The sequence below is a fragment of the Gadus chalcogrammus genome, chromosome 1 (assembly GCF_026213295.1).
Source record: "Gadus chalcogrammus isolate NIFS_2021 chromosome 1, NIFS_Gcha_1.0, whole genome shotgun sequence".
NCBI lineage: Eukaryota > Metazoa > Chordata > Actinopteri > Gadiformes > Gadidae > Gadus > Gadus chalcogrammus.
Window position 1 is genome coordinate 14,914,060 of NC_079412.1, and position 13,122 is coordinate 14,927,181.

General features: G+C 44.9%; 1 protein-coding gene across 2 annotated transcripts in view; it reads left to right on the plus strand.

Moving 5' to 3' along the window:
* acap3a (ArfGAP with coiled-coil, ankyrin repeat and PH domains 3a) overlaps window positions 1–13,122 on the plus strand; it is a 52,650-nt gene that overhangs the window by 33,634 nt on the left and 5,894 nt on the right. Inside the window, exons 11-23 of one of the 2 annotated variants that reach the window (XM_056591304.1) lie at window positions 4,048–4,160; window positions 4,931–4,982; window positions 5,589–5,689; window positions 5,954–6,065; window positions 6,959–7,167; window positions 9,189–9,258; window positions 9,363–9,457; window positions 9,685–9,902; window positions 10,245–10,334; window positions 10,597–10,689; window positions 11,190–11,428; window positions 12,293–12,402; window positions 13,011–13,121. In XM_056591304.1, the coding sequence (XP_056447279.1) occupies window positions 4,048–4,160; window positions 4,931–4,982; window positions 5,589–5,689; window positions 5,954–6,065; window positions 6,959–7,167; window positions 9,189–9,258; window positions 9,363–9,457; window positions 9,685–9,902; window positions 10,245–10,334; window positions 10,597–10,689; window positions 11,190–11,428; window positions 12,293–12,402; window positions 13,011–13,121 (1,613 nt within the window). Of the gene's footprint in view, window positions 1–4,047; window positions 4,161–4,930; window positions 4,983–5,588; window positions 5,690–5,953; window positions 6,066–6,958; window positions 7,168–9,188; window positions 9,259–9,362; window positions 9,458–9,684; window positions 9,903–10,244; window positions 10,335–10,587; window positions 10,690–11,189; window positions 11,429–12,292; window positions 12,403–13,010; window position 13,122 lie in introns of both variants that reach the window. The other variant, XM_056591297.1, reaches the window with a different exon arrangement.

Genomic DNA, 13,122 nt, shown 5'->3' on the forward strand with positions numbered 1-13,122 from the left:
AACACAGTGAATTCAGTTCCCTTGCATATTTCTGAGTTTGACGTAGCATTGCAGTTTTGGAATATTTTTAATATTTGAGTATGTTTCTTTGGTTTGGTGCAGGAAAACAAGCAGCTAATCCGATTTTTAAGGTCAAAACATTTGCATGGTACTAGTACCTATCTATGTTAGGTTATTAATTGTTTGACAGTCCAGTGATAGCCTACTTTGTATTATCTCTTTACGTTTTTTATGCATATATTTTAAGGAATAGGTCTTGTACGAATGTCACATTATAATGACCGCCTCCATGTGGGTGCCATAGCAGCGCTGGAATGTTAGCTTGGCCTGGTATGATGGTAGTAGTCTTTCTTTGGTCATTGTTTAATGCCACAGACAACACGCAATTGGTGACACACAACGCACAACATGCAACACACATCCAAGAAGCCCTACAGGCCTCTTTCATCTTTAAGGGGCGACTTAATGGAGAAGCAGTGTAGCAGTGAGGCTCTACTGTAATGTTGCTTTGCCCTGATTCTTTTTTTACATGAGCAACTTTGTCGTGTTCACACTGACTGTCTTTGAGTGGTTTTAACGCATGTTTGAAGGCTGTTTTAATTAAATGATGACTGTACACTTGGCAGCAGGTCATTAAACCACGAGACTACAATGTAACATGCAGGGACAGTGCAGGAGAGGATTTTGCCAAGGGCAAGGGTTGAAACTTCACATGAGTTATAAAGAGTGCAGAAATGTGTTGTGTATACTTTGTTAATTTTTTATGCTCAAACAGCAAAACTCTGTGCAACATCTCTCTGAATTTCCAGTCTGCCTTCATCAGCTGCGACTTGAGAATGTAGAGAGAGCAAACCTGCGAACATTGGTCCTTAGCTAAATGTAGCCTCATCATCCTAGGTCCTTTAATAACATTTTACTCTCTCTGACCAGTGGTCTGATTTAGTTTCTCTTCCTTTTCCAAGGCGACGTACATTGATGATGAAAAATTGGCAAGTATAAACTGGAGAAAAAATATAAAATTAAAAATACCTTTTTTAAATATTGGCCATAGTTGAATCCCCAAGCCTGTGAGGCTTTGGTAAGTGTTCTGGTGCCCTGGGGCAACCGGACATGCATTGACCAGCAGGAGGCTTCCTGTTCTCTGTAAGCAGAGACTTGGCAGACAAGTTAAGAGGGGGAATGGTAGCACCTGGTCATTCCCGGGACCAGGCTACGGCCTTTTACACCAGAGGATCTGCACACAATGGGCAACTAGTTCCGCCATGCGGACTAGTTGGCTGTGGTGAAACTCACAAGTGGGCAGGGAATTAGGGCACTGTGTGTGTGTGTGTGTGTGTGTGTGTGTGTGTGTGTGTGTGTGTGTGTGTGTGTGTGTGTGTGTGTGTGTGTGTGTGTGTGTGTGTGTGTGTGTGTGTGTGTGTGTGTGTGTGTGTGTGTGTGTGTGTGTGTGTGTGTGTGTGTGTGTGCGCCTGTGCAGCCAGCTGTTCCATCACAGCATCATAATGTGACTTTATTTACACCAAATATGTTCAAGCCTCTGCTTGCTTAATTATTTACGATGTTGGTACGTGACAACGTAAGTCCTGATGCTCAATGAAAAATAGATGATCATTGTGTTGCAAGGCTTTGAAAAAACAAGAGAGCACACCACAGCGCAGAGCCGAGTCGGTCTGCTGTCTGGGTTTTTGACGGTCTGTGAAGGCTGTGCCACTGGAGTGTACAAGCGTCTTAAAGTTAAACTATTTTACATTTACACCCGTGACTAACCGTGGCCAAACGAAGCATGAATGCAACTTTAATACATCATCTCGTTTGCGAACATGATTTAAGTCACGTCAGATCGATTTTCGCCCAACTACACTAGTGAAGACAACTCCCCAAAAGACTTAAGACCCTGAGCTGCCTCACGGCGTCATCAAACGACGACTTCTGTTATTCTTTAAATCGACAGACCCCCTAACAGCGGAGATAACATGTAACAACCTCTCTGTAAGAATCCCATTCCGCATGGATCCCTTCCTGCAGAGGTGTTTTTTTACCCGGAGGGAATGTTGGCCTTCAGGGTGTGTGCTCAGCGGCTCAGTGCAAACAGCTCTCACAGAGTCCTAGTGGGCCGCCGGCCAGGAAGATCCATTCAGGGGGTCGTCAGGGCACCTGGTACCCACATCCCTCTTCACAGAGACGGGAGGCGTCTTCCTCAGAAAGCCCTCGTACCCCCCACGGCCGTGTCTCCACCGTGCCGTCTCGATGCGACTCTCAGCCACAACACCACTACGACGCTTTGGGAGAAAGGAGCGCTTTGGAGCTTTCTGTGCTCCACTTTAAGAGCTGCTGCACGCCCCTCTCTCTCCCTCTCTCCCTCTCTCTCTCTCTCTGTTTTTATATCCTCTTTGGAGGTTTTTAGTTATTTTCTATTTGTTTAACTTTTTGTGGATTTGCGATGCTGCTGGAATACAGGAAGCGTTTAAAAATGAAGGTGTTTGGGCGACGGGGTTGCACGGCGGTGGGTGGATCGGTCCTGATTGCTCCGTGTTACTGTGACTGTTTGACGTAGGGGGGGATTTGCATGTTCTTCTATCGTTAGGTATTTGATAAGAATTTGTTTAAGGGATACATTTTGAAGGTTCTCCCAAAAGTAACAATGTTAGGCTTTGCTCAATTCCTAGAACACAATTCAGTGTCTTTGTACTGTGTGTAGTGGTGTGGCTTACAACTAGTCGCGCACATTTTGGGTGTTTTTTGTGGGCTTTGGCATATTGTGTGTTTAGTTTTAGCTACTTAACAAATGGTTTGTGTCAAAAAATGAGTTGGATAGATTTCGGTTGTTTCATTATTCAGATATGTCGTTAATTACCAGAGGTGTGTTAGAAAATTGGCTGTTGTTTTTAAACAGGTCCAGTTGACTTGACCTGACTACGTGATATAATTGTTTTATTATTTTAAACAATGTCATTTAAATTTAGATTTCATTAAAAAATAAGTCCCTCTTTCCGAGCATGCCATTTGATTTGCCTCCAGGCTTCATGAATGGTGGGAATGTTGTAACTTGATCCGCTCTCTGATAACTTAATGTCCTGTTCCTACTGGGCTCTGCTCTGCTCCTAAATGTTGTTTATGGGTCCTCAACCTAGTGGACTCATAACTCTGCTGCTCCTTTCCCATTCAGTCCTCAAACAGAAACAACCATATGAATACGTCTAGAACTGACATTCACTGCCTTCCTACCCAGATGTCAGAGTGAGGGAGGCCATCTTTAACATGATTCGTAGTCTGTTATGTAATATAGTGCGTCACTCCCGTTCCTGCCAAGAGCAGGGAAATGTCTCGGCGGATGCGTAGAAAAAACTGGGGGATGCACGCATACGTGGATTAACATGTGACCGTATCCGCTTCAGTGCACAATTTATGACGTTTGAGGGTGTGTGTGTGTGTGTGTGATGCTACGTGAAGTGCAATGCACATGCAGTGTTAGTGGCATCAGTGACTGTCGGCACATGACGACTTCAAACAAAGACTCCTCACTGCAGAGAGAGAAGGAGACTGCCTGAGATGCAAGGACCGACATTTATTTTTCGGGTGTCGATGAAGACAGGATTTTAGTCATGATGAGTTCAGAGCGAACGATGTCGAGGATGAAAAGGATGTTTCTGCTAAGGTCTCTCCTTTGTTCTCTTACTGTTTCTCCTAAGGTCTCTCCTTTGTTCTCTTACTGTTTCTCCTGAGGTCTCTCCTTTGTTCTCTTACTGTTTCTCTGAAGAGCTCTCCAGAGTTCTCTTACTGTTTCTCCTAAGATCTCTTCCTATGGTCTCTTACTGTTTCTCCTAAGGGCCTCTTCTCCTATGGTCTCTTACTGTTTCTCCTAAGATCTCTTATCAGGTCTCTTACTTTTTCTCTTAAGGTCTGTCCTAATGTCTGATCTGTTTCTCCTAAGGTCTCTCCTAAGGTCTCAACTGTTTCTCTTAAGGTCATCCTAAGGTCTCTTACGGTTTCTCCTCAAGTCTCACTGACACTAATTCTCTTGTAACTCTCTCTCTGTCTCTCTGACAGGATTTCTCCTATGAAGACTCCAAGGCAGAGTTCAACGTGGACGCTCCCAATGGCGTGGTGATGGAGGGCTACCTGTTCAAGAGGGCCAGCAATGCGTTCAAGACGTGGAACAGGTAAACCCAGCTGCTCGCAGTGTCTCAACCTCTAGAAACAACATCGTTAAATAATGTGCAAGATAATGGCAATTCTAAATATATAGAGAGAGTGCAGGTTTGCCTCTGTTTATCAAAATAACTTATCGATTTTGTGTTTAATTTCACAGCCAGAGCGAGACATTTAATACATAAACAAATAAACACACATTCATTAATAAATAAAATAAATCGTATTTTCTGTCCATTATTACTTATTTTCGTCACTTGTGTTCCTGAGCACACCTCACTCATTCTTCCCACCCAGTGACGTCGTCTCGGTCTTTCATACATCTAACACGACAGCACTAAACATTTGCACTGCTAAAACCCTGTGGTGACCCTTTTACAGTATTAGCCACATATACAATTCATCACAGTGTATTCTCTCTCTCGCTCTCCATCCAACGGACCACTTGGCAGGTGCTCTGCTTCTTAGGGGACCGGCTTTGCTAGCACATCACTCTTGGCCTGTGACAGGGCCAAGCCATGCATGGAATATATATTATGGATTTCTCTCCAAGCTCAGAATATCTGATTGGCGGGGAGACAGAGAAAGAGAGAGAGAGAGAGAGTGAGCTCATAGATACTCACTGGTACTTTCACCAACCCCCTAAGCGCCGGTGTCTAGAGCAACATTAGCTTTCCCCCCGTGCACTGACCCGTCTCACTCAGACATAAATATCCAACCTGTATCATTTTTTCTCTTCTTCATTTTTCCTACTCTCACTCACTTTGTAATCCCCTCTCAGGCGATGGTTCTCCATACAAAACAGTCAGCTGGTCTACCAGAAGAGGCTCAAGGTAAATCGTTGTATATCTTCCCCAAGGTTGAAGGATCGTAAGTGCCTCACGAAAGGCATGGCAGAAGAGGAGGCCGAGTGCTTGGCTGATTTGAAGATCACGCTCAGATGCCTAGAATCCATCATCCTGTATCTCCCTCTATTTCTCTCACTTTCTTTTTCATTCTTTCTCCTGTTCCCTTCTCTTTTTCTCTCTCTCTCTCTCTCCCTCTCCCTCTCTCTCTCTCTCTCTCTCTCTCTCTCTCTCTCTCTCTCTCTTTCTCTCTCTCTCACCCTCTCGCGCTCTCCCTGTCTCTCTCTAATCTCTTGGACCATTCACCTTGCAGTAACACTCTATCAATATAGCAATATATCCCAATGTGTTTGGTTAAATAACCACCACCTTCTCCACATTTATGTCTTATCTGCTTCTGCCAAATGGTTGCCCATGTGCTGTTCCTGTTATTGAGTTCACGCTTTGCATGAAATGGCAATCCTCAGGCAGAGATAGGAAGAAGTGCAACCAGAAGCTAGCTTAATCCTAGTAGTAACTAGCAAGAAAGGGCTAGGTAGCAAGAGGTAAACAAGCACTAGTGGTTGACAGATGGTTTGTGCTCCACCTCTCCAGGATTCGCTGACGGTGGTGGTGGAGGACCTCCGGCTGTGCTCTGTCAAACCCTGTGAGGACATCGAGAGGAGGTTCTGCTTCGAGGTCCTTTCACCCAGCAAGTAAGCCATGCTAAGGCTACTAGCATATTAGCATTAGCATAGTCATCGTTTACATTTCGATCAAAATAGATCCAATTCATGTATGGTTGACCTAATTAAAAGTAAATAACTAAATAAACTTGCATGGCATTACCAATTCACACTAGGATGAATGTTGTTAATTTGTGTTATGGGTATATGACACATCCTTGCACAGTGTGCTGCTGTTGCTGGGTATTGTGTCTCTGGATGAATGGATGTGACGGCCTCCTCTGTGTGCTACAGGAGCTGCATGCTGCAGGCTGAGTCTGAGAAGCTGCGGCAGGCCTGGATCCAGGCTGTCCAAGCCAGCATCGCCTCCGCCTACAGGGAGAGCCCGGACACCTATTACATAGAGGTCAGTCGCCCGCCCCCTGTGAATGACATTGTGTAGAATCCATTAGGGGTTATCATCAGGCTCTGGAACTCCCTCCCCCCACACATAAAACAGTCAGACACCATTACAACCTTCAAGTCACAACTCAAAACTCACCTGTTCAAACTCGCACACAACGTCTAACTGATCACTGTTTTGATTGTTTTTTTTGTTTTGTTTTGTCTTGTTTTTGTTTTATTTATTTCTTATTGCTTGTTTATTTATTTATTTATTTATTTTTTCCACAATGTCTTTTTTTTTTTTTTTTTTAAATATGTATGATGACTATATGCTCTGTAAGGTGACCTTGGGTGTTTTGAAAGGCGCCTCTAAATTAAATGTATTATTATTATTATTATTTATCATCACGACACCTAAGGGTGGAGATAAAGATGGAGCAAAGACAGGATCGCTGAACACAATGCCATCTTGATGTAGTTATATTTATTTATTAGTTTATTTTTGCAATTGTGAAAGCATTTTACATTTTTTTAAAATGTATTAAAGGTTAATAAAGTACATCAATTAAAGGTCAATAAGGACAAGGATTAAAGGTTGATAAAGTACATTTATTTAAAGTTAATCATTTAATTTATTAAATGTTAATGAAGGACATTTATTAAAGAATAATAAGGTACATTATTAAAGGAGGATAAGGTACATTTATTAAAGAATAATAAGGTACATTTATTAAAGGATAATAAGGTACATTTATTAAACGTCAATATGCAGTAATGCATTATTAAAGGGTTACAAAATGACATTAATAAAAGGTTAACAAAGTACATTCATGAAAGGCTAATGAACTACACAATTAAAGGTTAATAAAGTACATCAATTAAAGGTTAATAAAGCTCTTCTCTCTGCCGTCTCAGCGTCTGGAGAGGACCGCCTCCCCGTCCACCAGCAGCATCGACTCGGCCAGCGAGCCGCGGGACCGCCTGCTGCGCGGGGAGACCATCCTGCAGAGGATCCAGGGTCTGCCCGGCAACGGCCAGTGCTGCGACTGCGGCCACTCGGAGCCCGGCTGGGCCTCCATCAACCTGGGAGTCCTGCTGTGCATCGAGTGCTCCGGCATCCACAGGTACAGCACCCTGACCTGGGCTGGACCTGGAGCTGGGGAGTGTCCACACTCCATGGGGTTGGAAGGAGACATCTCTGGAGGCCTCCGAAAGAGGAGGATTTATGGTTTATTGTTACAAAATACATTTATATAAGGAGAAATGTGTTCAATAAATCAATTATATATAAAAAAGGAAATTACTGGGGGTAACAAACATGTCTGTTGGTTAAGGGTGTTTATCTCTCCATGACAACATCAGACGGCCGTGTCTTATGTACGGTTAGTCGTCTAGTAGGCCTTTCACACATGCACTGAAGTCTGAACTTCTCCGTATAATCCCGATGGGGCTGTATGTGTGAACAAAAATGTCTGAATCCTTCCCTCAGGAGTTAGATCATCCAGGCCCCTTGTCTAAAGTCTTGAGAATCAAAGAGTCTTGGCTGCTTTAGCTGCTTTGTAATTTTCCCTTATTTTTTCCGTCACAACTTCTTTATGCTTTCAACTCTTCTGTTGATATTGCAGCTATGTCTAAATAAATGCAGGCATTGTGTATCACCGCAAAAAGAGTCGGCCTTACAGAGTTTGTAGCCTCATCCGCGATTTTTATGTCATGTAAGCAAAACACAACGTCTTCGGCTGCATACTTTCTGCCCCACGTCCTGCCTCCTACGCGCCCCCCCCCCCCCCCCCCCCCCCCCTGGCACCCCCCCTCTCCTAAAGCGTACGGAGTGTCTCCAATATGCGTCAACACGTCAGACACGGCTTATCTCCCGGTGTGTGTTGCATGTCTGAAAGGGCAACTCCTGATCATCTCTGGACCTGACTCTGAAGTTCATCCGGAGTTCATGTGTGAAAGGCCTATTGGATGTGCTAAGATGGATGAGGGTGAGGAGAAGGAGGGGTTGGTGCTGCCTACTGGCCCTGGAGGTGGCCTTTACCTCTAGGGATGGTGGGGTGGTGGGGGGGATCTGCTCTGTTACAGGTGCACAGAAAGGGGTTCAAGTTGTTTATCGGATCAGGTTGCCTTTGATTGAAGAATCTCAGTAAAGAGAGAGAAAGAGAGAAAGAGCAAAAACTAGAAATAGAAGATGAAGGTTACTTTATCGGTATACACACCAACACAAAAGGGTTTGATTTGTGATGGTTGATTCCAGCCGTAGAGGTATCTTGATACCATGTTACTGGATCAGATGTTCAGTGGTAGAGCTCAGCTCCTCCCCCTCTCCTGCAGCTGGGTCACTGCGCCACAACGCCTCGGTTCCGTGACGACACTCTGTTGCATAAGCCACCAGGGACGGTATAGCTCTCCCCCAGGACCTATGGGGGCACTTGCCCTCAGCGGGCGCTGTTTATTTGGTTGCGATTAACATGGCTTACGTAAACAGTACAACACACACACAAACAGATGCGCACATGCATCACGTCTTAGAGTACCATATTAAGCGCTATAAATTGTATTTATTATTATTATTATTATTATTATCACCATCTGAAACCAACCAATGTAATCAGTACCCATGCCTCCTCATTCACAAACAAACAAACACACATTCATCATTATTTAAAACAGTTGTTGAATATTGATGGCCTCGGTTCGGCCCCGTAGTCCCCTGTTGAGGTCCGACCAGGACCTCTGTAGGAGATGAAGGAGAGGAGGAGGCTGGAACAATAATGTTTTATTTCAGTCAACTTGTGTTGCCCAGACACCGGAGCGTTTCCCTGGTGGAACGCTGTGACGCTGGGCCTGCTCCTCTCTTTACTCCTGCGTTGATCATGCTTTCAGGGTTTTTAGAAGCATCTTTGACTTTTTTACTTCATGCCTCTACAGCCTGTCAAGTACTGTTTTGACGTGTTTTAATCTTGTGTTTATTCATATAAGATATGTCTGTTTTTCTGCCTTAGGATCTGTTTTTTTACCCATTGCCATGATTCATGTGTATCTTTCATGGCTAAGTCCATACACAATGCAGTTGGACACAGGTAGTCTCTGATCCTCTTTAATCTTTTTGATTGCAATATATGTTTTCTTATTTTGAATGCAGGAGTCTAGGAGTTCACTGTTCAAAGGTGCGTTCCCTCACGCTAGACTCCTGGGAACCAGAGTTACTGAAGGTACGTTTATCTCTGAGACTGTCTGTTGATAGGCAATCATTCCACGACTTTATCTTATTTATCAGGTTGCTTACGTTAAGTCTCTGTGTACATTCTTCCTGCAGTTGATGTGTGAGCTGGGCAACAGTGTGATCAACCACATCTATGAAGGTTCATACCAGCAGATGGGTCTGAAGAAGCCCTTACCGACCAGCTCAAGGTAAAAAACTATTGACCAACACTGGCTAATGCACAGATATCAAAATACAATCAGCACGCCTAAAGCAAATTTTAGTTCACATGTTTTCTTTGGACACAAGGCAAATCTTTGAAAATATATTTGATATTCACTGTATAATTGAATACAAACTTTCAACGAATAAATACATTGTTTAGGAAAATAAAAACAAACATTACGCTAACCAATCACGTCTGGCCAATGTTCAGGCAGGAGAAGGAGGCCTGGATCAAGGCCAAGTACGTGGAGAAGAAGTTCCTGAAGAAGCTGGGCTGCACGCAGATCCTGATCAACGGCGAGCGCAAACACGAACGCCGCTGGAGCGTCAAGAAGTGCCGGCGGCACCACAGCGCCACCACGGTTCCCAAGGCCCGCCGGAGGTACAGGCGAGAGCTGGGCAGCGTCTCCGCCGCCACCCTCTCCTCAGGTAGCCCCCGAAGAACCAGAGACGGTTCTGCTTCATCTCCAGGCTCCGTCCTGTGTGTTTATTTCGAGTGTAGACGGAAATATATATGTATATTAATTAAATATATATGTATGTTATATTTTATTTTTTCTCTGAAAATAATTGACATAATAACAGCCCTTACAATTTGCTAATTCTGACTCTTTTGCTTTACATTCAATATATTCAGTATTATTTATTCATATAGCCACCCGATTCTGCTGTTCAGAATAACAGGATTGGTCTTTAATCTTCATCAGATATCTGATCTAGCAATCGTATCTCGTGCCGTCATGCCAACATCCAAACTGTGCCCCTCCACAGCTGCTGCCAAGTTCAGACGAGAGTCCCTCTTCTGTCCTGATGAGTTGGACTCACTGTTCTCCTACTTTGATACGGGCTCCGGTCCTCGAAGTAAGTCATTATTAGATGCTTCCACACCAGCCCATCTGTGTACCCAGAGAGTCGGATATAACACCCACACATCACACATGCCATTTGTGTGTGTTGTGTGTGAGTGCGTGCACGTGTTTTGCTTGTGTGTGTGTGCTAGCATATGTGCTTTTTGTCATACACAGTTTGCATGTGAGTCAGACTCAATATGAGCCACGCTGATTGTGTTAGCACGAAGCTACCCGCTAAGGTGTCCGTGTGCGGGCGTCTGTTGGTCCTGCAGGTCTGAGCAGTGACAGCGGGCTGGGGGGCAGCACCGACGGCAGCTCGGACATCCTGGTGTTCGGCTCGGTGGTGGACAGCGTCACGGAGGAGGGTGAGAACCACGCGTGCAGCCATATTCATGTGTTTGAGTTTGTTGATTTTAATGCTAGTGTGTGTATCAATGGAATTGTACGTAGACGTTTTAAAGGCACTGTGCTTATTTTAATGTGTAGATATGTGTGTAGAGTTTTGAATGGTTTGCGTAGCACATGTAAATATGATGAAGCAAGAATGAGAATAGGCCAAGAAAACTCCCTCTACGCTCCCTCCCTCCGTACTATTCTTCACCATTGAGAAGGGACCTGTGATTGACAGGCAAGATAGATTCCCAAAACCAGGGAAGAGATGCACTGATTGCTCTGTAATTATCAGGGAGCGGTCTGTATTCAAAATAGTTTCACAGAGGCAGGCCAGAACAGATAATCTCACTCACCTACAGCACCTTTTAATAAATATAAATAAATACATTATAAATTGATAATATTCCAGTCTTGCGATTATTTATATTCTCAGATTTGTGTGATTTCACGTCTTCCCCGGTTCTCCCCTCAGAGTGCGAGGCGTCGGAGGACTCGAGCGGGGAGGCGGAGTTGGAGGCGGAGCTGGAGGCGGAGACGGAGACGGCAGACCTGGAGGACCTGAGGGAGCTGCACCCCGGGGCCCTGCTCTACAGGGCCTCCAGGGCCCGCAACCTGCCCGTCATGGCCGAGGCGCTGGCGCACGGGGCCGACGTCAACGCCGCCAGCGGGGAGGACGAGGGGAAGACGCCTCTCATCCAGGCCGTGGCGGGGGTGAGGCGCCCAGCGCACGCTGCTTTCAGTGGCCGTTCATCCAATACTGGGCCATACCGGTCTGGGGGATCAACCCAAGTGTCTCTTATACCACCAGGTGTGAGTGTGATTAGCCGTTGCCAGCCGTTTTGGAAATCTGCCTCTTCTCACAAGTGGCCGTTTCCACCTAAATGTATCACGGATAGATGAGCAACGTTTTCTAAAGTCCACTGGGTAGGCTGGTAGACTGATCTATCCAGCACACATCTAGGTGGACACGCCCACTTGTGATGTCAGAAGAGGCAGATATTCAAAACGGTGTGTAACGGCTAATCACACTCACCCCTGGTGGTATGCGCTGTGCATCTATTCCAAAAGGCGAAAGTGCTAAAATAACTTTTGTTTGTGATTGTGGTGAGAGTGAGCTCACCCAAAATGCTCTGCAGCAGAATCTGTACAACAATTTAATTTTCACAGATAAGAGAAATCATCACCCAGACCAGTCCACTAAGTGTTAGGATAAGAGAAGAATCTACTTTAAGTGTTATGATAAGAGTCAATTCTACTTAAAGTGTCACAATTAGAGAAGATTAGCTTTTTTAATCACAGGCGGGAACAGACCTACTACAACTAACATAAAATAAACATGAAGAACTTAAATAGTAACAATTCGAAACAGTTTTAAAGTTATCACAATAAAATATAAAATGCCCCAAGTACAAAGAGCTTCCTTTGAGTAACAGATTAGTGGCCAACTGTTAATCATACTAATCATATAACACACGTCTTAATTCAATTCTTAAATTGTCTTTATGCATCATTATAGAATGGTAACTTTAAACCTGTGTGTTGTGTTGACGTTCTCCTCCTCCTCCCTTGTTCCAGGGCTCACTTTTAGCCTGCGAGTTCCTGCTGCAGAACGCCGCTGACGTCAACCAAAGAGACGCCCGGGGGAGGGGTCCCCTGCACCACGCCACCTCCCTGGGACACACAGGGTGAGCCCCCCCCCCCCGCCCGCATTATGAGCACTGTCTCAGCTCTCCTCGGAGAGACACGCGTTAAGGAGAGGGCAATACAAGTAGAGTTTCTAATCGTCAGGAGGAATCCCACGTGGCTTTATGCCTGAACACGCTACCGGCTGCCATTGGTTTGAACCAGTGGCAGACGGTATTTACAGAAGTTGCATGGCCGTTGGCTGGGTGTGTTTGCCTGCACGCACGTGTGGGTAACACTTTATATGAAGGTGTCAAAATAAATAGCAAACTAGTGAATACCTAACCCTTTGTTATTATATGTTAATTGTTACTAAAATATCTATTTGGCACAAGTTAATCGTTTTTTCATCATTAATTAAATATTACTTGTTTGTATAACCCTAACCCAACCCTATTATTATTGTATACCCTTATTATGGCACCTTATTATAAAGTGTTACCCACGTGTGTGTGTGTGTGCGTGCTTGGACGTCTCTTTGAGTAGATGTCTGTGTGCGACTGTGTGCATGTGAGCATGTCTTGTATGCGTGTGAGCAGCGGCTGTATGTTTGCGTGCGTGGTAGTATATGTGCCATGTGTGTGACCTGTAGTCCCCCTATGGCCTCCAGGCAGGTGTGTTTGTTCCTGAAGAGGGGCGCCACGCAGACGGACGGAGACGACGACGGCCAGGACCCTCTGAGCATCGCCGTGCAGCAGGCCAACGCTGACATCGTCACCCTG